Source organism: Danio aesculapii, chromosome 3 (assembly GCF_903798145.1).
Source record: "Danio aesculapii chromosome 3, fDanAes4.1, whole genome shotgun sequence".
Taxonomy (NCBI): Eukaryota; Metazoa; Chordata; class Actinopteri; order Cypriniformes; family Danionidae; genus Danio; species Danio aesculapii.
The window spans coordinates 10,518,798-10,542,673 of NC_079437.1; the positions used below are offsets into that span (position 1 = coordinate 10,518,798).

A 23,876-nucleotide genomic window follows, 5' to 3' on the forward strand; every position below is an offset into this window, starting at 1 on the left:
TATTAATAAAGTCATCTGGAATGGCAAAGAAAGCGTTCTTGCAGGACTCCCAGAGTTCATCAAGATCCTTTGGATTCATCCTCAATGCCTCCTCTTTCATCTGACCCCAGACATGCTCAATAATGTTCATGTCTGCTGACTGGGCTGGCCAATCCTGAAGCATCTTGACCTTCTCTGCTTTCAGGGACTTTTAAGGAGCGCTATCCGGCTAAAGGATTTTTATGCACAAATGTAGGCTGAGGCATGTATTTAGTATGTATCTTTATCTCAGTATGTACTAATATATCTCAGAAATCACAACAGGTCTGTCTTTAAAAGCTCAATGGTTATTTTTATATTTTAAGACTCTTATTTCTGAAATTAGTTTTTTATGTGCTCTATAAATATTTCCATATTAAATAGAGACGGGGGAAAAGCATGTGCCTGTATTTTACCTTGGTTGTCCTTAATGTTTTGGAGAAACACACGGTGTAAGTCACATGACAGGAGATCAGACAGAGTGTTAAACATTGACAGATGAGAACAAATCCAGCGGGGCTGATCCTCAGTTTAAGTTGAGGTTTGTTATTTAGCTGAGTGTCCAGACGTAAAGCGCTGACCGATGCTGCTGTAAGTGTAATCTGAGATCGGATCAAGAAAGAGGTTTTTTTTTATTTTTTCAAAGGAAAATGCTTCTGTTTAGCAAGGACAGCATTCTCAGCATTTTTTCAGCATTCTTCAAAGTATCTTCTTTTGTGTTCAACAGAAGAAATAAACTCAGAAAGATTTCAAAGCACTCGAAGGCGAGTAAATTGAGATACAGGTTCATTTTTGAGTGAACTGTCCCTTTAAGCTTGGTCACAGACTTGAATGTAAATCTGAGCGGTTTCTGCTAAAAGAAAGTTGCACTGACTGATTTTAAAACATTATTTTTATAATTGCTTTCATTTAAGATGGACATCAGTAATGATTTTATTCTAAAACACTTTTATAAATATGACTTTAATGTCCTATTTTGATCTATGATCCTTTCATCTAGACTTAGTCTAAGTCCTGTTTGTGTAATCATGCTTTAAAGTTGGACTAAAAACATTTATAATATAAGATATAAGATTGCTGTTTTAAATTAATGCTGATGGTTTTAACTTTATGTTCCTGAAGGAACCCTGAAAACACTGAAATATGAAGCAGCATAGCTAATTTCAACATTGAAAAGAATCAAGTCATCATATTACAATGACTCTTATACGGATTATCTTATACTGAAGACAGCAGTAATAGTGATAAATCAAAATAATAATTTGTGTATCAAAATAGGTTGTATTTAAGAAAGGAAAATAGTCATTTGTCAGTTTTGAGTGGTTTAGTAATAGATTTTTTTATGATTATATCCATGTTTTCTAGGTTTTAAGCAGCAAGAAGGCCATATTTTTCTATTTTATTTATATCTTGTTGTGTAGGAGTAATCATGTTCAGACAGACTGTGGAGATGCAGAGTCTGTGTTTGACTCATATGGCTGAATTCTGCCTCTATGTTTATTGTTAAAAGTGCCATAGAGTGCACTGATTACATTGGAAATAGGTTAAATTGTTCTCTGATATGCAAATAGTATATGTAACTAAGGCCTTTTACACTGACAGTTAAATGTGACCCAATTCAGATTTTTTGCTCAAATGTGACACAGATCGGATCTGTTCTATGACTGTGTAAACACAAAAAAATGCATGCATTTGGATATTCAGAGTACCCACAAATTCCCCTGAAAGATGAAGGACACCATTTATAAACCATAGGTGCAAGCTGCGATGACGGCCCTTCCTCTCTGCCTCAAAATCCTTTTTAAGTTGGGCGAACTTTGCATATTTCGCAGAGCTAAAAGACAATTTCTTCCATCGTGGCTAGTCGCATGCCCGACGTTGTAAATTGAATGGCAAGTGTAAACACATGAATCAGCCATGGGTCGCAATAAAAAAAGACCTTTGTAAATGGATAGGCAAATAAAACCGAAATAGGCAACAAATCGGAATTGGGCATCAAGACCTGACAGTGTAAACAAGACCTTAGGGTATTGTCCCCACTCCCATCTCCCCCTCGGCCTGCACTCACACTGCATTTTTACCTTCCGAGCCTGAGCACGCTTACGACATCGATGATGCGATGGTTCAGTTTAACAGAAAAGAAGCGCTCTCGCTCTGTACAATAGAGATTGCTTTAGTTCTATTGTTTTGTATTGTTTTAAGACGTTTGGGATGCAGTGAAAAAATCATCATATTTATCTGCTTATCCGGGGCCGGGTTGTGGGGGCAGCAGTTTTAGGACAGAACTCCAGACTTCCCTCTCCCCAGACACTTCTTCCAGCTCCTCTGGGGGGATCCCGAGGTGTTCCCAGGCCAGCCGAGAGACAGTCCCTCCAGCGTGTCCTGGGTCTTCCCTGAGGCCTCCTCCCGGTGGGACATGCCTGGAACACCTCCCTAGGTAGGCCTGGAGGCATCCGAAATGCTCGAGCCACCTCAGCTGACTTCTATCGATGTGGAGGAGCAGCGACTCTACTCCGAGCTCCTCCCTAGTGACAGAGCTCCTCACCCTGACTATAAGGGTGCGCCTTGCCACCCTCCGAACGAAACTCATTTCGGGCGCTTGTATCCGAGATCTTGTCCTTTCGTTCATGACCCAAAGCTCTTGACCATAGATGAGAGTAGAAACATAGATTGACCGGTAAATCGAAAGCTTTGCCTTTCGGCTCAGCTCCTTCTTTACCACAACAGACCGGTACATCGACCGCATTACTGCTGCCACTGCAACGATCCGCCTGTCAATCTCACACTCCATCCTTCCCTCACTCGTGAACAAAACCCCAAGATACTTGAACTTCTCCACCTGGGGTAAGGACTTTCCTCCAACCTGGAGATGGCAAACCACCATTCCAGTGGTGGTTTCCAGTGGAACACCATGGCCTCAGACTTGGAAGTGCTGATTCTCATCCTAGCCGCGTCACACTCTGCAACAAACCTGTGGTCCCAAAAACCGGACCCCCTCCAGCCCAAGGCAGCGCTTTGAAATTCTGTCCATAAAAATTATGAACTGAATTGGTGACAAAGGGCAGCCCTGGCAGAGCCCAGCATACACTGGAAACAAGTCTGACTTCTTGCCGGCAATGCGAACCAAGCTCCTTCTCTGTTCATACAGGGACGAGACAGCCCTTAACAAAGAGCCTGTGACCCCATACTCCCACAGCACCCTCCACAGATCGCTACAAGGGACACATGTGGACTGGTTGGGCATACTCCCATGAATCCTCGAGCACCCTGGTAAGGGTATAGAGCTGGTCCAGTGTGCCACGGCCCAGACGAAAACCGCATTGTTCCTCCTGGTTACTAGGTTCAACCATCGGTCAGATCCTCCTCTCCAGTACCCTGGCATAGACTTTCCCAGGGAGGCTAAGGAGTGTGATTTCCCCCTGAAGTTGGAGCACACCCTCCGGTCTCCTTTCTTAAAAATGGGAACCACCACCCCAGTTGCCCAGTCCAAAGGTAATGTCCCAGACTTCCATGCGACACTGTAGAGACGTGTCAGCCAAGACAGCTCCACAATATCCAGTGACCTAAGATACACAGGGTGAATATCATCCACCCCCGCTGCTTTGCCACTGCGGAGCTTGCAAACTACCTCAGTGACCTCAGCTTGGGTGATAAGTGAGTCCACCCCTGCATCCCCAGTCTTTGCTTCCTCAATAAAAGACATATCAGTGGGGTTAAGGAGATCCTCAAAGTATTCCTTTCACCGTCCAACAACATCCCCAGTCGAGGTCAACAGCTCCCTACTTCCGCTGTAAACAGTGTTGATGTGGAGCTGCTTTCCCTTCCTGAGACACCGGATGGTTTGCCAAAATCTCTTTGTGGCCGACTGATAGTCTTCCTCCATGGTCTCCCCAAACTCTTTCCAGACCCAAAATATTTTGCTAAACAGATCCGCCACTTTAGACGCTCATAAAAAAAGTCCTTGTGCTGCATGTATTAAGAGGTTTGCTGAAGATGCAGCTGACGTGCAGTAAGGGGTTTGCGTCTTTAATGAACGATGACAGTTTGTGTTCATTGAAAAGTAAGAATGATTAATAAATCCATATGAAACAGTCCCTTAAAAGTGACATCGGTGACACTCTTTGCGCTCACACTACAAGCGTACTGCTCAAAGCCCAACTGAACTACACGCTTGCACACTTCTTCCAACCGGGCCAGGGCCGGCCAACTGAACTGCGCCCGGGCCCAATTCAGAGCACTCACTCTTGTCAAATGAACGAGAAAAAGGGGGATCAAACATGCCAGGGCATGGTTCAGATGGCCTAGTGTGAGTACACCCTTAAGTAAGTGCAAAAAATGTCCTGAAATGGTTCTATGTGCTCATTTATAACCACAGGAATTACCCCTTGAATGAAAAGCTCGGATACTACCATATTTAGTCAATGTTAATATCAACCTCTGCATAAACAGATAAGTTTAGGTTTATTGCTATCTCTGTAAGAAAAGTCACAGTGAGAGCTTTGTGATATGACCGGGTGCATAAACGTGCATTAAACGCTTATACTCAGTCTACATGTCTTTTGCCTAAAATTTACGTGGCATATTTCACCATATAAACGTATTAATATAACAAAAAATACATTTAATCAGACCATATGTCTCTTCTGGGTGCGCTGAACAGATACATAATCTATCTTTCTCAAATTTTGTGTTCTCATGGGCTGGGATGAGTTGATGCTTGGTTGTATTACTTGAGAACTCAATAATGCTGGTATCGTTGTCAAAATAAAAGTCCTACATGCATAGAATTACACTGTAAACATATCTGTTAGTTAACCGTTTCCTTGTTTTGTGATTCTCAAGTGTTTTCTCTTTATTTACGGTTGTGAATTGCATCATGAGAGCTTGATCTCTGCTCTGTCGACTTTTGATGTTGATAATTCAACTCAAAGTGACTTTTATTGACATTTTAGTAATATAATGCATAAAAAATGATATCTAGATAAATAAGTCTATAAAATAGCAGAAAATGTACTGGCAGCTTATTACAAGGTTTTTGTAGCGTAATATACAACACAAATCCAGACAATATATCACTTTAAACTATTAAAAATATTCAAAAAGACTCACAACTTGTTCAAGGTTAAAAGTTATTGGTAAAAAGATCATGGTCCTATAATGCAATTCAAAAGCATAAATACAAGGGGGAAAATAAATAAATAAATAAAAACACATCACAAAATACAGAAAACAGATATTTTTACAGCGTATAATACAAGCTTAGATTAATTTACAAGGCCAAAAAAGAGCTTTGTTGTAATCTCATTAGGAAATGTTGTGGCCAATCAAATGATCCCATGTACTACATATCAGTCTGTTTTTCACTGGGATTTTTTTCTGGAGAATGAAGAAACAATGCTGTTTGAGGCTATAAATAATTTCCATGTATTAAACTGTTTTTATTCAGCTAGATTTTTATTCTATACCATCTTTAAAGTGTCTTCTTGCTGGTGCAGAAAGTGTAGTTTGTGACGCTCGATCTCTAGTTTGCTGCTGAAACATGTTCACCCTCTGCATGTCGTTTCTTGTTGACATTCTGGAAGGTTTCGAAAGTGCTCAGCTGCTCTTCTGCGTTTCCTCAAGTGTTTGTGTGCTGCTTCTGTTTCTCTCTCTGTGTGTGTTTGTGCTGTTGAAGAAATGGCAGCGTTTCTATCCGCTTCCTCTTTCCTGTTTGCGATTATGTCAGTTGAGAGCCATTAGCTCGTTTAATAACTGGTATCTTTCATTTTTTATTTTTTTGGGGGGGTTAATACTAGAGCTGCAACTAACAATTACTTTTATAATTGATTAATCTGTCAGTTACTTTTTCGATTAATCAATGAATCAGATTAAAAAAGAAAAAAAAGCAGTCATTCAAAAAACAACTAAAATCTTTAGAAAGAGCACAAACATGTTGTTCTTGAACATCCCTGAGCTGTTATCATAATAAAAACAGAAACAAAACTATTAATTAGTTTTTTTGTTGTCAATCAAAATATTCAATTCAATTCAATTCAATTCACCTTTATTTGTATAGAGCTTTTATAATGTAGATTGTGTCAAAGCAGCTTCACATAAAAGGTCATAGTAAATTGGAACAGTGTAGTTCAGTTTGTAGTGTTTAAGTTCAGTTCAGTTTAGCTCAGTTCAGTGTGGTTTAATAATCACTACTGCGAGTCCAAACACTGAAAGTGAAGAAATAAAAAACCTCGACCAGGCTCAGTTGGGCATGACCATTTCTCCTATGGCCAAACGTCTTGTGCAGAGCTGCAGTCTAGGCGCCGGAGCCTGGGGAATGCTGAACCTCAGCGAAGACTCGTCTGTCGCTGGAGCGTCACAGGAATCAGTCTTAAGCTCTCCACTCCTCCATGACCACCACAGCAGCTGCTCAGGATACGGCCTAGTCCAGGATTATGGAAACCTTGGGATCATCTCGTTGCGGGTCTTGGATCGAATCAGTGGCGCTGCATAGTCTCTGGGGGCCTCTGGATGAGTATCCCCAGGTGGAAATAGAGAATAAAGAGAATAATTAGTGTAGCTGCTGTTCATAGTGTATCTAAACGAGATGCAGAAACCTGCGTGGAGCATATTCATGCATAATACCGTTGTGTGATGCACTGAGTGTATGCTTTACTAAAAATATAAGTCTTTAATCTAGTTTTGAACTGCGAGAGTGTGTTTGAGCCTCGGACATTATCAGGAAGGCTATTCCAGAGTTTAGGAGCCATAAATGAGAAGGCTTGATCTCCTTTACTCGACTTTGCTATTCTAGGTACTACCAGAAGCCCTAAGTTTTGAGATCTTAAAGAGCGAGTTGGATTGTAACAAGACAGAAGGTTGGTTAGATAAACAGGAGCTAGATTAATTAAAGCTTTATATGTAAGAAGCAATATTTTAAATTCAATACGAAACTTAACAGGCAGCCAGTGTAAGGAGGATAAAATTGGGGTGATGTGATCAAATTTTTTAGACCTGGTAAGAACTCTGGCAGCTGTATTTTGTACTAGCTGAAGTTTATTAATAGAGGATGCTGGGCAGCCAGCAAACAGAGCATTACAGTAATCCAGCCTAGAAGTCATAAAAGCATGGACTAGCTTTTCTGCATCTGAGATGGATAGCATACTTCATAACTTAGCGATATTTCTCAGATGAAAGAAAGCAGTTTTTGTGACATGGGATATATGATTTTTAAAAGTTAAATTGCTGTCTAATATAACACCCAGATCTTTTATAGTAGAGCTAACGCTAACTTTGTATCCCTCTAATTGTAGGTCGAGTTGTGAGATCTGCTGTGTACAGGATTTAGGCCTAATAAGTATTAATTCTGTTTTGTCTGAGTTTAAGAGAAGATAATTGTTGGTCATCCAGTCTTTAACATCTTTAATACAATCAATTAGCTTAGACAGTTCAGACATCTCATCAGGTTTAGTTGAAATATATAATTGAGTATCATCTGCATAGCAGTGAAAACTGATCTCATGTCTTCTAATAATGTCTCCCAGGGGTAGCATGTATATTGTAAACAGCAAAGGGCCTAAAACTGATCATTGAGGCACGCCATACTTTACTGACCTGACAATATCTAAAAAAAAACCTTGAATCAAGATACATACTAGACACTAGACTAACGTGAGAAATTGTGTCTTGTTTTCTGAAAAAACCCACCTCGAAATTAAGTGTTTGTCTGCTTAAAACAAGCAAAAATATTTGCCAATGGCTTAAGAAAAATAATCTTCATGAGATATAATCAGAAGAATCACTTAAATTTTCCCATGCCCTTTTTCTTGTCTGTTCTTGATTTGTTTAGATATTCGGACTGGAAACGAGACGAAATTACTAATTAAGATAAGCTTTTTTGCAGTGTAGCTGTACATGACAACAGATTGAAAAATGAATGATCCAAAAAAGGCAAGTGAATTAAAACGTGTCTTTAGTCTTGCAATGCAAGTAACTATACTACTGCTGCTTTACTTCTGTTATTAACCCTTTCACTGGTGAGAAAAGATTCACCTGACACACCGCAGCCACAATAGCGCTGTATGACAGATGTATCCCTTTTATTATGCCTTTTCGATTTAATACAATATATATAAGTGAGTGTTTTTTGTTGTTTAAAAGACGTGTAAATGATCTTGATCTATAACGTGAGATGTGCGTCCTCATGTTTACATGCGGTTGCGCGCATGCCTCATTCATAAAAGCAGAACACGCAGGATTCAGCACGTAAATTCATCAGTTACTCCCAAAATGCATGCAAGCAAGTGGCTGTCCAGCTGGTAGAGGAAAAGATTGAACTTTATTGTTACTTTTACTATGTGTATCTGATGTGAATAATACACATCAGCAAATTATATTTGAATGGATTGTTGGACTTCCATAGACTTTCTTGCGTGTTTTACAAACTCTAAATGTATTGTTTTACTAGTAGTTGTGTGTATTTACATGTCTAAAATATAAAATAAGCATTGGGTGGTTAGAAACACTGCATAATTGTGATAATATGACATGTCTTTCTCTGGCTCAGTGCAAGCCAAAGCACCAAAGCTCAGTTTGAATTTTTACGTCATGCTTGTCGAGCCTGATAACGAATAATTTAGTAATTGATTTTTAATTGATTTTTATCAATTCGCTGCTGCAGCCCTAGTCAATACGACTAGAGTTTGTTGGAAAATTAAATTTTTATTTTAGTGTTATTTATCTACTATTAGTATAATGTGATTAATTAAATAATCATTTGTGCTCCTTCAATTTTAATTTACATTTTAGTTTTGGTAAATTCCCAATGGGCTTTTTGCCATTTTTATCATTTTAATACTTATTTTATGTGTTGGCATTTTTATAATTTTTAAAAAATATTAGTTTTTTTTGGTAATTTATGTTATGTTGTTATGTTTATTAATAATAAAATATAATTATAAAAAGTTATAAATACATTTTTATTTTACATGTGGAGTATTTTAAGTTTATAAAAGTTTAAATTTGAAAATTACTGTCAAGTTTAGTTTATTTTTCGTTTTTAATATTAACTAGAACTATTAACTATAACTAGAAAATTAATTGTCAGTGTCATGGCAATTTCAAATAAAGAGACTCTTACTGATCAAGAGACAAAGTCTTACAAGGTTTATAACTAGCCAGATGCCAGGTTTTATCTTCTTTCCCCTGCTACAAGGCCCTTTTCGTCACAGATGACACCCTGTTATCTTTAGAGCATTAGATTTTAGAGCCAGGATTTGCACTTATTAAATGCACTGAATGACAGTGAATGACACTTCTTGTAATATTTGTTTTTGGATCATCTTTAGGAAGGCATATGTTTCTAAATATCTGGTGTAAATACAAACTAAAGTACACACAAACTAAAGTAAGTACAAACTAAATATCTAGTTTGTGGTCTGTTTTAGTAATAATTAAAATGATTTTTTCCTCCACATCAGTTATTTATATTAGTATGTATGTGTGTGTGTGTGTGCGTATATATGTATATTAGGCATGGGCCGGTATAAGATTCTGACAGTATGAAAACCTTGGATTAAAATTTCACGGTTTCACGATGTTGTGAGTACTGCTCTAAAAATGTTCTTTTTAAATGCCTGTTCTTTTTTAAAGGTGAAAAAACACTTTTTCCCTTTTAAACACAATCTATTTTGTATTAAGAAACATTGAAAATATTTTGGAACTAAACATGTCAGGCTGAATAATTCAAATAAATTATTGACTTCTGCTGTCTTCATTTATTTCAAAAACAGATTTTTAAAACTGCATCTTTGCATATCTTTTTCTGCTGGAGATACTGTTGTTCTAATAAGTAAAAAAAAAAGTAGATAAAAAATCTTACTCATACATTAGTAACGTATCCAGAAAATTTTGGTGGTTTTAAAACCTTGACTTTTTTTTGGAAACGGTTATCGTCCCATGCCTAGTATATATATTATATGTGTGTGTGTGTGTGTGTGTGTGTGTGTGTGGTGCGTGACGTGCGTGCGTGCGTGCGTGCGTGCGTGCGTGCGTGCGTGCGTGCGTGCGTGCGTGCGTGCGTGCGTGCGTGCGTGCGTGCGTGCGTGCGTGCGTGCGTGCGTGCGTGCGTGCGTGCGTGCGTGCGTGCGTGCGTGTGTTCTTTTTTTTCCCCCAATTATAATAATACATATGAAGAGTTTAGATGCAAAAACCTCTAAAAGCCATCTGATATTTTCTTCTAAATTGTAGTAATTATTACTATTACTGTAGGCTCAGTAATTGTACTTTTATAGTGATGAATAAGTTATTTTCTTTGCCTTTTAAAAATGAAATAACTGAACATAAACATAGGAAGCTGACAAAAATGGTCATTTTAGGAGAACATTACTTATGGCATTTAGAGGTTTCTGCATCTGAACTCATTCATTCTTCACTTTTCAGACATTTGAATCTTCAGGGATTGGTGAACCTCAGATTGAGAAAGCTTTTATTTTGATAAATGCATTTATACTTTAGTAGTTGTGTTATTGTAGTGAGTACAGTGAGCTGCTTTGAGGCACACTATTGATTTGTCTGTCATACATTTTTTATATACAGTTGAAGTCAGTATTGTAGCCCCGCTACGAAATTAGTTTTTCTTTTTTAAATATTTCCCAAATGATGTTTAACAGAGCAAGGAAATTTTCACAGTATGTCTGATAATATTTTTTCTTCTGGAGAAAGTCTTATTTGTTTTATTTCGGCTAGAATAAAAGCAGTTTTTAATTTTTTAAAAACATTTTAAGATCAATATCATTATCCCCCTTAAATAATAGTTTTTTTATTGTCTACAGAACTAACCATCGTTATACAATAACTTGCCTAATTAGCCTATTTACAGTAAGCCTTTAAATGTCACTTTAAGCTGTATAGAAGTGTCTTGAAAATATCTAGTCCAATATTATTTACTGTCATCATGGCAAAGATAAAAGAAATCAGTTTTTAGAAATGAGTTATTAAAACTATCATGTTTAGAAATGTGTTGAAAAATAACTTCTCTCTGTTAAACTGTTAAATATACAAGGGGCTAATAATTCTGACTTCGACTGTACAGAACCAAAACAAGTTTCTTCTTCATTTTAAAATGCCATCTGCTTTAACATCCTCTCTGTGTTTTTGTGTTCAGGGCTGGATTGCAAACGTACGAGGAGGTTCCTTCTCTTCTCAGGGCAAACACATCAAATCCAGCTGCAGCCTCGTGGCCTTCAACACCGATCACGCTGGTATGAATGAACAACACCTTCACATTTACAATACAGAGAAGCATATCATCATAATATAACGCTTTCTTTGAAGGATCATGTGACACTGAAGATAATATTTGATATTATAAAGTGTGTATCCATAAGTCACATCGCAGGATTAGATTATTATTACACATTAAACGATAAAGAGGGTGGCATGGTAGCTCAATGGTTAGCACTGATGCCTCACAGCAAGAAGGTTGCTGGTTTGAGGCCCGGCTGGGTCTGTTGGCATTTCTGTGTGGAGGTTGCATGTTCCCCCGTGTTGGTGTGGGTTTCCTTCAGGGGTTTCCCCCACACTCCAAAGACATGCGCTATAGGGGAATTGGATAAACTAAATTGGTTGTAGTGTATGAGTGTGTGTGATTGTGTATGGGTGTTTCCCAGTACTGGGTTGCGGCTGAAAGGGCATCTGCTGCGTAAAACATGCTGGAATAGTTGGCGGTTCATTCCGCTGTGGCGACCCCTGATAAACAAGGGACTAGGCTGATGACCATGTTATTTTATGTTTGATTGTTTAATTTCTGTAAAGCACTGTTCATTTCACCTTTATCTTTGTTCTGTTGTATTAGTTATGCATGTAATTTATTATAATTTATGCAACGCACTGCATAGAAAAAGACAGGATCATCTCAATCTATCTAAAATAATGATATGTTTCCAAAGAGCTTTTTGATTAATCAGGTGAAATTATATTTATACGCTATATATATTATATTTTAATTAATTAATTTATTTTTAATATTTCCCTAAATTATGTTTAACAGAGCAAGGAAATTTTCACAGTATGTCTGATAATAGTTTTTCTTCTGGAGAAAGTCTTATTTGTTTTATTTTGGCTAGAATAAAAGCAGTTTTTAATTTTTTAAACACCATTTTAAGGTCAATATATTAGCCCTTTTAAGCTATATATTTTTTCGACTGTCTACAGAGCAAACCATCGTATACAATACCTGCCTAATTACCCTAACCTGCCTAGTTAACCTTATTAACCTAGTTAAGCCTTTAAATGTCACTTTAAGCTGTATAGAAGTGTCTTGAAAATATCTAGTCAAATATTATTACTGTCATCATGGCAAAGATAAAATAAATCAGTTATTAGAATGAGTTATTAAACTATCATGTTTAGAAATGTGTTGAAAAAAAAAATCTTCTCTTCGTTAAACAGAAATTGGGGAAAAAAAACAGGGTGGCTAATAATTCAGGGGGGCTAATAATTCTGACATATATATATATATATATCACAGAAAAACAAAATTTCGCGATGTTAGATTTTTCCAGTGTCATGCACCCCTACTGAAGTAATGATGCTGAAAATCTAGCTCTGAATTAGGATGCACAATATAACCTTTCATCATCGATATCGCATGGTCACATCACTGGATATGCAATGTTGAGTTGGGATTATATTTGACCTGCGGCACCACAGTTGAAAACATATAATTTGAGGAGCTTTTTACAGTGTCGAACATTCAAAGTTTCTTTGCAAATCCTGTTCTGTGGACATACGTGTTACTATGGAAACATGTTAATAAGCCCCTGTCAAATTTGGTGGGTGGGGAAAAATGCTTTCCTACATCACTTTGTGGTGAATCTCATAATCACTGGCATTTGGATTCTTTTTTTTAACACCAGCAAATTAAAAAAAAGAGACTTGTTGTTTTGTAGCATTCCAATATGACCGTGGACACACTATACCTACACACGTTCTGTCCAAACAGCTTCCTAATGTTGATTTTACATCATACAGTAGGTGCCATTTAAAGAAGATTTTGAGTTGAATCTGTGGTCCTTGGTGATTCATGTAACGGCAGTGAATGGTGGTGTTTAGAACCACTGGAATGTGAGGAAATAATGAGGAAAGTTACATTTTTAGGTGAACTGTCCCTTTAATTAAAGTAGAGTTTGAGCACATTTATTGCTTGGACCCATAATATGTTACAAAAGAATAGAAATAACAGGAACAAAAAAATACTACAAACTGACTCTGGATCAGATGAAAGTGCAGGATAAGCAGTCTGTCCGGAGTTTTGATCTTGTCTGCTTTGTCTCTGCAGGCGGAGGAATGGTCGGTCTGTCCTCGGTAAATGCTGGGGCTGATGGGAAATGGAGCGTCACCCAGATTTCATGCCATGCTGGTACGACAGCACTATATATACACTCTATACACACTATTTGTGAATATTTATTTATTTATTTATTTATTTATTTATTCCTACATTACATGACAAACTAATACAAACACATATTGCAGGTTAGGCCTATTACATGTCAAGCCAGAACATATGATATAATAGTTTGAACATGTTTGATTTTATTTTAAGGATCAAAAACAATAGAATTTTTTGCTTTTAGTTGAGTGTGGTACAGTAGCTCTGCTTTGGATGCTGTGTCCTCTGTCCTGCTTCTTGCTGCGTCAGAAAGCACACTTGACTAAAATAAAGCTGAATGCATGCGGCCCTGATGAGTTTGTCCTAATTCTGTTTGCAGACCTGGTGACAGACCTGGACTTTTCTCCGTTTGATGACTATCTGCTGGCTACATGCTCCGCTGATCAGACGGTACACACTACACCACTGCATTATTATTATTATTATTATTATTATTTTATTATTATGAAGTTCCGAATGTTTCTATTCAGCTGTTTTATGCTTATTTAAGGACATTGCAGTAACAAAATCCAGGATACATTGGCAAAATGTGCATAAATAAAATAAACTGTAAAATAAAAGCACTAAATTCAACAAACAAATAAGAGAATTGCTAATTATTTATTTTATTTTAATTTAATTTATTTAATTTAATTAATTTAATTTAATTAATTTAATTTTATTTTATTTTATTTTATTTTATTTTATTATTTATTTTATTTTATTTTATTTATTTTATTTTAAATTTAATTTTAAATTTAAATTTAATTTAAATTTAATTTTAAATTTAATTTTATTTTATTTTATTTAAATTTTTTTAAATTTTATTAAATTAAATTAAATAAAATTAAATTTATTTTTTTTTTTATTTTATTTTATTTATTTTATTTATTTTATTTTATTTAATTTAATTTAATTTAATTTAATTTAATTAATTTAATTTATTTTAATTTAATTTAATTATTTTAATTTTTATTTTAATTTAATTTATTTTAATTTAATTTAATTTTAATTTAATTTTAATTTTAATTTTAATTTTAATTTTTATTTTATTTTATTTTAATTTATTTTATTTTATTTTTATTTTATTTAATTTATTTTAATTTAATTTAATTTAATTTAATTTAATTTAATTTAATTTTAATTTATTTTTATTTTATTTTTATATTAAAAAAATTGTGTACACCCCACTAAATTTTGAACCCTACATTTATTTCTGGTGCACACTGGGTTTCAGTTTGAATTGGGAAGCTTTTTAATTCTTCTTACTTGAGTCCTTTAAGAATATGCACTGTTGCCGTCAGTGTTTACTAATGCCATCTGCCGATGTTTTGTCTTTTCATCTCAACACCAAAAAACCTAACACACACATGCATGTTTATACAGTTATATCACCTTCAAAAAACGGCATTTTAATCCTCATCTGTAAGGTCGCAGATGTGGAGGAGGTTGAGCAGATGCTGCTGTCTCTCTCTCAGGTCTGGGTTTTTCTTTTTCACAGAGAGCGCAGTGATCTGAAAGCTCAGCAGAATGAAGACACACACACACTCTTCATCTGCTCTCCATCTGATGTCTGCTCCAGTTTAAACTGCACTCATTCAGATCAGTAGTTTTAGCCGTCGCCTCACAGACACAGACAGGCATTTCCCATGGAGACCGGAGACTCTGCCAGCATACTGTCAATACTTTTATTGTGACTTCAGTTCAGCGGCTGTAAAGTGATAATAGCTGTCTTGAAGTAAAGCTAAATATCTAAAAACAAAAACAAATATCTTCTTACGTTTTTTAAAGGCTCTGTGACTGATTAGCCGCATTTCCACTATCGGGCCAGTGCGAGCCAGGGCTTTAATCGGGCCAGGCCGGGCCAATAGCTCAAAAATTCAAATTATAACCACAAACACAAAACTCAAATTATAACCACAAACACAACCTGGCATCACTACGAGAGCTGGAAGATGGAGAACACCGAAGCGATTGCTTTTCTACTGTTTGTGGTCTGTTGGTGTAAGGCCAGACAGCGATCCCTGGATAAGGACATTCGAGTTCGGCGGCATTTACTTCGAACATAGATTTTTCTTAGTGAGTTGATCAAGCGCGATAGCAAAACAAATGTAAGGGAAGAAAGCATCTTGTCTCCTTCCACCTGATAGGAAAACTCCGCCTTTGTACGTAACCCCGCCCTGAAGCCCCAGTTGGCCCTCCTTGGCCCAAGGTATTCGGCGGGCCGAAAAAGGCCGGACGCTGGCCCCAAGGAAGCCCCGCTTTGGCCCGATTACGCCCCGGAAGTGATAGTGGAAACGCGACTGGCCTTGGCTCGCCCTGGCTCGCTCGCTTTAGGCGCGATAGTGGAAACGCGGCTATTGATTTGAGGTTTAATCAACCACCCAAATCAATAAATCAGTCAGTGATTCAGTTTATTTTTTGTGTTTGGATTCATCTGTGTTCATTTTTTAAATCTGTCCAACTCTCTGACTGTTCATCTGTCTGTCTGTCTGTTTGTTCATCTGTCGGTCTTTGTCTGTTTGTCCATCATTATGTTGTCCATCTATCCGTCCTTATGTCTCTTTTTCCATCCATCGTTTTGTCTGTCAGTTGTCCTGTCTGTCTGTCATTCTGTTTGTCTGTCCATCTGTTCATCTGTCTATACGTCTGTCCTACTTTTTGTCCTTCATCTCTTATCCATCTGACTGTCTGTCTGTTGTTCCATCTGTCTGTAATTCTGTCTGTCTGTTGTCCTGCATGTCAATGTCTGTCATTTTGTTCGTCTGTCATTCTGTCTGTCTGTTCATTTCTGTCCATTTTAACCATTTGTCAATCCATCTATCCATCTGTATGTCTCTTATGTCTCTTTTTCCATTCATCGTTTTGTCTGTCTGTTGTCCTGTCTGTCTGTCAGTGTCTGTCCATCTGTTCATCTGTCTATACGTCTGTCCTACTTTCATTGTCCTTCATCTCTCATCCATCTGACTGTCTGTCTGTGGTTCCATCTGTCTGTAATTCTGTCTGTCTGTCGTCCTGTATGTCAATGTCTGTCATTTTGTTCGTCTGTCATTCTGTCTGTCTGTTCATTTGTCTGTCCATTTTAACCATTTGTCAATCCATCTATCCATCTGTATGTCTCTTTCCATCTGTCAGTCTGAGTGTCTCTCAGTAATTCTTTCTGTCTGTCTCTCTGTCTGTTCATTTGTCTGTCATTGTAATCCATCCATCTATCTGTATGTTTCTCCTTCCTTCTGTCCGTCTTTAAATGTGTCTTTCTGGGCTCTATTTTAACGATCTAGGTGCAAAGTCTAAAGCTCGTGGTACAAAAGCATTAAGGACGTGTCCGAATCCACTTTAGGATGGAAAAGTAGGCTCTGCACCCCGGCGCATGGTCTAACAGGGTTGTGCTTATTCTCTTAATGACTTATGGGTGTGTTTTGAGCATAACGTGCATTAAACCAATCAGAGTCATCTTTTCCCTTTAAGAGTCAGTTGCGTTGTGCCATGGTGTATTTGCTGTTTACATGGCAGAGTTTGTAAGTGGAAAAATTGTAAAAATTGTCGTATTTTAACAGCTGGCAAGCAAATTTTGCGCTGAACTGTTATATGTGTGCCCTTCTCGGATTTCAGGGTGAAATGATTTAAAAATTTCCAGCAATGAAATTAATATTTATCACTCGCCATGGTGTCAGCTGGTTGTAGTAGCCTAATGCTTTCAGAGGCAGAGAGGATTAGCGTAACTGGTCGACGTAGTGCGCAGCAATCAAACCTGAAAACCAATCAAAAGCATCATAGCAGCGCTTTAATAAATCGTCTTAGCAGAAGGCGTTATGCATATCAAAAACAGGCCAAGCAACAGATTATATTATTCAGCTATTTACATGTAACCCCATTTATAATCTTTAACATTTCATAAGTAACTGTAATTTAATTACACATTTTTTTTCAGTAACTGTAATGAATTACTGTTACATTTATTTTGTAATTAAATTACGTAATGCTGTTACATGTAACCATTTCCTCCCCAAAACTGGTATTAAACAATGTGTAAGCGTTTGAACCTGCATAGGTGCATAATTAACGCACTCTGCGCTGGACTTTTAGACCTGCTTTTAGTTGGTCAATGGTGCGGTCTATTTCAATTCCTCAAAAAAGCAAGGCGCCAACAATGCGCCTTAACACACCTCCTTTATAGGCACACCCATGAGTCCACAATGTAGCACAAATGAATTTGCTATTTAAACAACATGGCGCAAAACGTAAAAATTAGTGTTGCGCTGGTCTGAAAATAGCAGCAAATCGCGTCAAACACGTCTTGCACCTCATTGCGCCGGGTGCATGATAGGGCCCTCTGACTTTAATTCCTTCTGTCTGTCTGTCTGTCTATCCATTTGTCAGTCTGTAATCTATCTATCTGTCCATATGTCTCTCTTTCTGTCTCTGTCTGCCCATCTGTCATTAGCTATGTTTGCATCCACCTATTTTTATGCATATTTTCGATATGCGCATAAAAAACGGTTGATGGAAACGGCAAGATGCACATTTTGAAAATACGCATAAAAAACGAATGCGCATAACTGAGTAGGGTAAACTTTTTATTCGATAAGAAAAGATGCGCATAAACTACAATGGAAACATTTTTACCGCCCAAATTTCAGTATGCGCATTAAAAAAGGTCATGTGATTTTGTGATAAGAGATCATGTGATGATGAAAATGTGTGTGAATGGACAAACCAGCAGGCTGAGCACACTATAAAACATTCGAAATGTTGTTTTGGTCATTCTAAAATCGTTTAGGTATTAGTGTTATTATATTATTAATGACCTCCAGAATCAAGAGCGTCTGTTCTCCGCGTCAGACACCTTCAAACGCCACCGTGCGTTCACTGCATGTCAGGATTGCCTTCTGAGGTGCAAGTCATTTATTAGATGAAGAAAAGATTGACGCAGCTTCTCCTACCGCAGCAAATTCTGTTACTATTGTTGATATTTGGCGCCAGTTAATCAGGAAGTGACTATTTTGTTCGCTTTGAGTCATTGGATCTAAACGCTGCTTTATTCGCACATCTTTCATGTGATGATCCAGTTTTGCGCATAAAGTTCATTCACATTTTTGATTGGAAACATAGCTATTGTAATCCATTTATCTATCCGCATGTCTCTCTCTCCATCTGTCTGTCTGACTGTCTATCATTCTGTCTGCACTTCCTTCTGTCTGTCTATCTATCTGTTTGCCTGTCTGTCCATCTGTCTGTTCGTCCATCTGTCTGTCTGTCATTATGTGACATACGGTGGCTCAGTGGTCACAGCAAAAAGGTTGCTAATTCGAGTCCGGCTTGGTCAGTTGGCATTTCTGTGTGTAGTTTGCATGTTCTCCCCGTGTTGGCGTGGGTTTCCTCCGGGTGCTCCTGTTTCCCCCACAAGTCCAAAGACATGCGCTATAGGCAAACTGGATGAAGTAAATTGACCGTAGTGTATGAGTGTGTGAATGTGAGAGTGTATGGGTGTTTCCCAGTACTGGGTTGCAGCTGGAAGGGCATCCACTGAGTAAAACATATGCTGGAATAATTGGTGGTCCAATCCTTCTGGTGACCCCTGATAAATAAGGGACTAAGCTGAATAAATGAATGAATGTAAGCACCACATTTTACCCGAGGTTATGATACCCTGCGTTAGGGTGCAAATTTGGTTAATTTGTTTTTGTTTTCATGTTTTTTACGCATTGATGAGGCTCAGTTAAGAATTACTTTACAACATTTTATACAAGAAGATGTGAAAGTGCTGTGTAAAAAAACAACAACACTGTGACACTGCAAATAAGAATGTTAACCTGGCGTTTAGGAATGTACAGTGTGAAACGTCTGTTAATAAATACTCAGGATTATTCGCTAACCTCAGGTATAGTATGAAAGGTGATTACAGATAACTCAGGATTTCGCTTCTCTGAGGTTTAGGATGACCCAGGGTTAACATTTGAAGTGTGAAAAGCCTTATTGTGTGTAATGGTGTGTGTTGTGTTTTGTGTCTGTGTTCAGGTGAAGCTGTGGCGTGTGTGTGATGTGGATCAGGATCAACCCAGTAATGCAGAAGTGACTCTGAGTCCTGCAGACGGTCGCCTGGAGCTGCTGCTCTTCCACCCGGCAGCCTCTGCTCTGCTCGCCGTCGCTTCTGCTGGAGGAGTTCAGCTGTGGGACATCACTCGAGACTATGCCCTTACAGGTGAACACGCATACACACGTATATACACAGTAGGTACACACACACACACACACACACAATATACAAATTCACACACATATATAATGTGTATATGTAAATATAAACATACACGTATATTCACATGCAAACACACACACACACACACACAATATACAAGTTCACACACATATATAATGTGTATATGTAAATATAAACATACACGTATATTCACATGCAAACACACACACACACACACACACACAGGTATAAACAAATACACACACATACAAATACACGCATGTATATACTAATACACACACACGCACACACACGGATATACAAATATACACACATACACAAAAATATACATACTTACACACATACACACACACGTATAAACAAATACACAACACATACACATGTATATACAAATACATACATGCGCACACACGCACACACACACACACACACACACACACACACACGATAAACAAATACATACACATGTATACACACAAACAAGTATATACACATACACCACACACACCACACACACACACACACACACACACACGTATATACAAATGAAGAGTTCAGATGCCCCTAAACGCCATTTCCACCCAAAATGAGTTAATGGCATTGAGTGAATGCTTTAGGCACGTACTCGTGTTCAACAAATAGTTTTGTTTGAAGTCATCTAAATCCCAGCGTCAGCGCATTCAGAAATAACAGTAACATCCACTTTTTTGCACAGTGGGTCTACCTTGTGTTTTATTTGCTAATGCAAGCTATGTTTTAAAAGGTAAATATAATGTATAAACTATACATTATTTATATTACTTCAATAAATTCTATTACTGTTTTTTAGTAATGGACAATGCACAGCTTTTGATGTTGCACAATGTTTTTCACTACATTATTTGAATCTAACAAGCTTGTTTACATTGCTCTACTTACATTAAATGCACCTAGACTGCAGCTCTGCACAAGATATTTGGCCATGGGAGAAATGGTCGTGCCCAACTGAGCCTGGTTTCTCTCGAGTTTTTTTAAATCTTCGCCGATTGGTGAAGTTTTTCCTCGCCGCTGTCGCCAGTAGCTTGCATGGTTGGGGATCTGTAGAGCTGCGCAACGATGGATTTGCTCTTCAGTGTTTGGACTTTAAGTATTGAATATTAAACCACACTGAACTGAGCTGAACTGAACTTAAACACTGAAAACTGAACCGAAACTCACTATAAACTTCAATTCACTATAATCTTCTATGTGAAGCTTCTTTGACATAATCTACATTGTAAAAGCGCTGTACAAATAAAGGTGAATTGAATTAAATCAAATCAAAATCCCAAATATCAGAAATGATAACAGATTGTTAAGATTTAATTAATGTCAGTTTTAATGTTATTGATTAACGCGCTTGACAGATTTCATTTATTCATTTTTCTTCTGCTTAGTCCCTGGTTTATCAGGGGTTACCACAGCGGAATGAACCGCCACTTACTTGACAGATGTACTTTTAATTTCAGGTGGTTTATTTAATGTGTTTTATGTTTATTAAAAATAATCTCTATTTGCATATTTAGTGATTTTCACCTAATTACACTGTCTTGTCCCAGTAGGTGGATTTAGCTGGTTTTGACCATAGACTGTAAAATATTGGATGGAGTATGCGTGATGTCACTCATAGGTTTCTGAAGAGCGCAAAAGAAGCTACAAGTAGGCGCGGCCAACCGTCGCCATTTTGTTCGCGCGTCATCGCCCCCACGGCGGGATACCAAACAAGGGCAAAGAGGCGGAGAGTGAGCGGAGCTACAGACACCTGCTGGCACTTTGCTTAGACCTGGCAGACAGACTTTACTTTGGGAGAAACGCTTGATACTTCATTACCTGCGACTCGTTTGTGTTCTGACCACATGTGCTTGGCTGTACACTATATCAGTAAAGTGTTTAGACTTTTAAAAACACACAGTCTATTGATGAACTCCAGCATAACACTGTATGATAACGCTTCATATGACTGTTCTAGAGCCTACAGCTAATCAATCTGTCAGATTCTGGAGTGCTTTACAGCTCTAAAGAACATCATAAATGATCTGAAATAAAACACACACATTTATAGAGATGGTATATAAGTATATGACTTTACTCACATGGGAAACGGAGGCCACGTGAATGGTTTGTGAGCACAATTAAGTGCATCCCATATCATCTGATAATTGTAAGAAATAAGTCCAAAAGGCAGCTGACTGTGTAAAGCCACATAAAACAACACAAAAATACGATGAATATGCCGAGATCAGTGGCTAATCTGCCGATTCAGCTGAGGTGAATGACGGCGACCAGCGAGACCTAGCTGTCACTCAAGTGGCCACGCCCTTAATTATGCAACTTAATATAACCTATATAAAGGAAATGGATGAGTTATAAAAAAATTCACCCCCCTCACAGTTGTCATGGAGGGTAATAATAGCTATATGAACCAAAATCGTTCTTTGTACCAGGCTGTAAACACCTTTTTTTCTGCTGTAAAGTTGGCCATTCTAACAGTGAGCTCAATTGCAACTTGCTCTATTATGGAGCCAGGACTAGCGGAATTTTGATGAATTGCAGTTTCAGTTACTTCCGTATTGGCTTCCCGAGGGAGAGCGGGAGGTTGCCGCTTGGTTTTGACGCAAAAGAAAATTTATCTTGTTAAAAACAAAAAATTTTCTGAAGTGATATATATGAAAAAATATATTTTATTAACTAGCTAATAACCTTCATTACATATACAATGAAACTTCTGAACCTAATCAGAGGAGCCTGATAGAAAATGCTCATTTACAAGAAAAGATGTCTAAGGATTTAGAGGGTTTTGCATCTGAACTCTTCATATATAACACACATACACATGTACATACAAAAACACACAACACATACAAATGTATATACAAATACACACACGCACATGAATAAACACACACATACAAATATACACACATGTATGCACACACACACACACACCCACACAATTATATACATTATTTACAAAATATACACCCATGTATAAATACATGCGCTATCACACACCCACGTATATTCAAATACACACACACACATGCACATTTATTTATTTGTATATATACACAGACACACACAACTTCATCACTGCTGATTTTCTCTTGCCTTCAGTTACTCTGTGTACATTTAAGCCCTATTCAGACGATCCCCTTTTTCATGAGGATACTAGCCCCTAGTGTGATCTTTAGTTATTAGTGAATTAAGCACTGTAATTTAATTTATTACATTAGTTTAGTCATTTGTTTGTCTAATTCATTTTGTTTTCTTTATTTAATTAATTAATTTATTAATTTATTTATTCATCCATTAATCTAACTATCAATCAGTCTACTTAAATAGATTTTATTTTTAATTTTATTTAGTTTTGTTGAATTGCATTGTTTTGCACCACCATTAAATTTACATCATTGAATTTCTATTTGATTATTCATTAAAGTGTACATTATATTGAAGCGTATAATAATTTGCATCTGACTCACAAATAAGGGCCCTAAATCAATGTCGTAATTTTACACCTGCTGTCAATAAGATAGAAGCAGAAAAATGAAAACGTCAGATGCTTCTCATGATTGGCGAGTTACGTCCAGTCGTCTGAATAAGGCTGTTGATGAAGGTGTTGTTTGTGTGTTTTCTGTTTGTCTTTGTCTCTGTGTGTGCGTGCTTGTGGTTTGTTTCAGTCCTCTGGCTCTGCCGTCTGGAGCGTCTGAGGTAAATGTTGAAGCTCACGTTGTTGCTGGATCTGCTGTCATTCATTTATGTGTCTGTGTCTCATTCACTCACAACAACACACAAATACAGCAGATCTCAGAGAAAACACACACATTGTTTCGGCAAAATTATTAAATAAGTGTTTTTTTTGTTTTGTTTTTTTAAATCTTGGTTTAAATTATTTGGTTATTAATTTTGGTTTAAATTAACTTTCAAAACCTAGTAATATGTTGTGTATTAGGGATGCACCGATATGGATTTTTGGGCCGATATTGATAACCGATAACCCTTTAGATTTAGGCCGATAGCTGATATATAAGACGATAGATCTGATTTTATTTTAAGAACTTTATAAAAGTTTGAACAGATCTTAGAATAGCCTACACAAAGCAAGAAGAGCTGTAAATTCAAAATTGCATTGTGATTATTAGACCTACTGTATATTCACAATTTCGCATAAATCAGCATGCCAAAACAGATTATTTTATATTTGCATAGCAA

At 37.2% G+C, this 23,876-nt stretch overlaps 1 protein-coding gene across 1 annotated transcript in view; it reads left to right on the forward strand.

The window, feature by feature from the left end:
* LOC130217225 (coronin-7-like) overlaps positions 1–23,379 on the forward strand; it is a 25,976-nt gene extending 2,597 nt beyond the window's left edge. The window contains exons 2-6 of the mRNA XM_056449295.1: positions 11,159–11,255; positions 13,334–13,414; positions 13,767–13,837; positions 19,445–19,628; positions 23,345–23,379. Of these exons, the coding sequence (XP_056305270.1) occupies positions 11,159–11,255; positions 13,334–13,414; positions 13,767–13,837; positions 19,445–19,628; positions 23,345–23,379 (468 nt within the window). The remainder of the gene's footprint in view (positions 1–11,158; positions 11,256–13,333; positions 13,415–13,766; positions 13,838–19,444; positions 19,629–23,344) is intronic.
* The last annotated feature ends 497 nt before the right edge of the window (positions 23,380–23,876 follow it).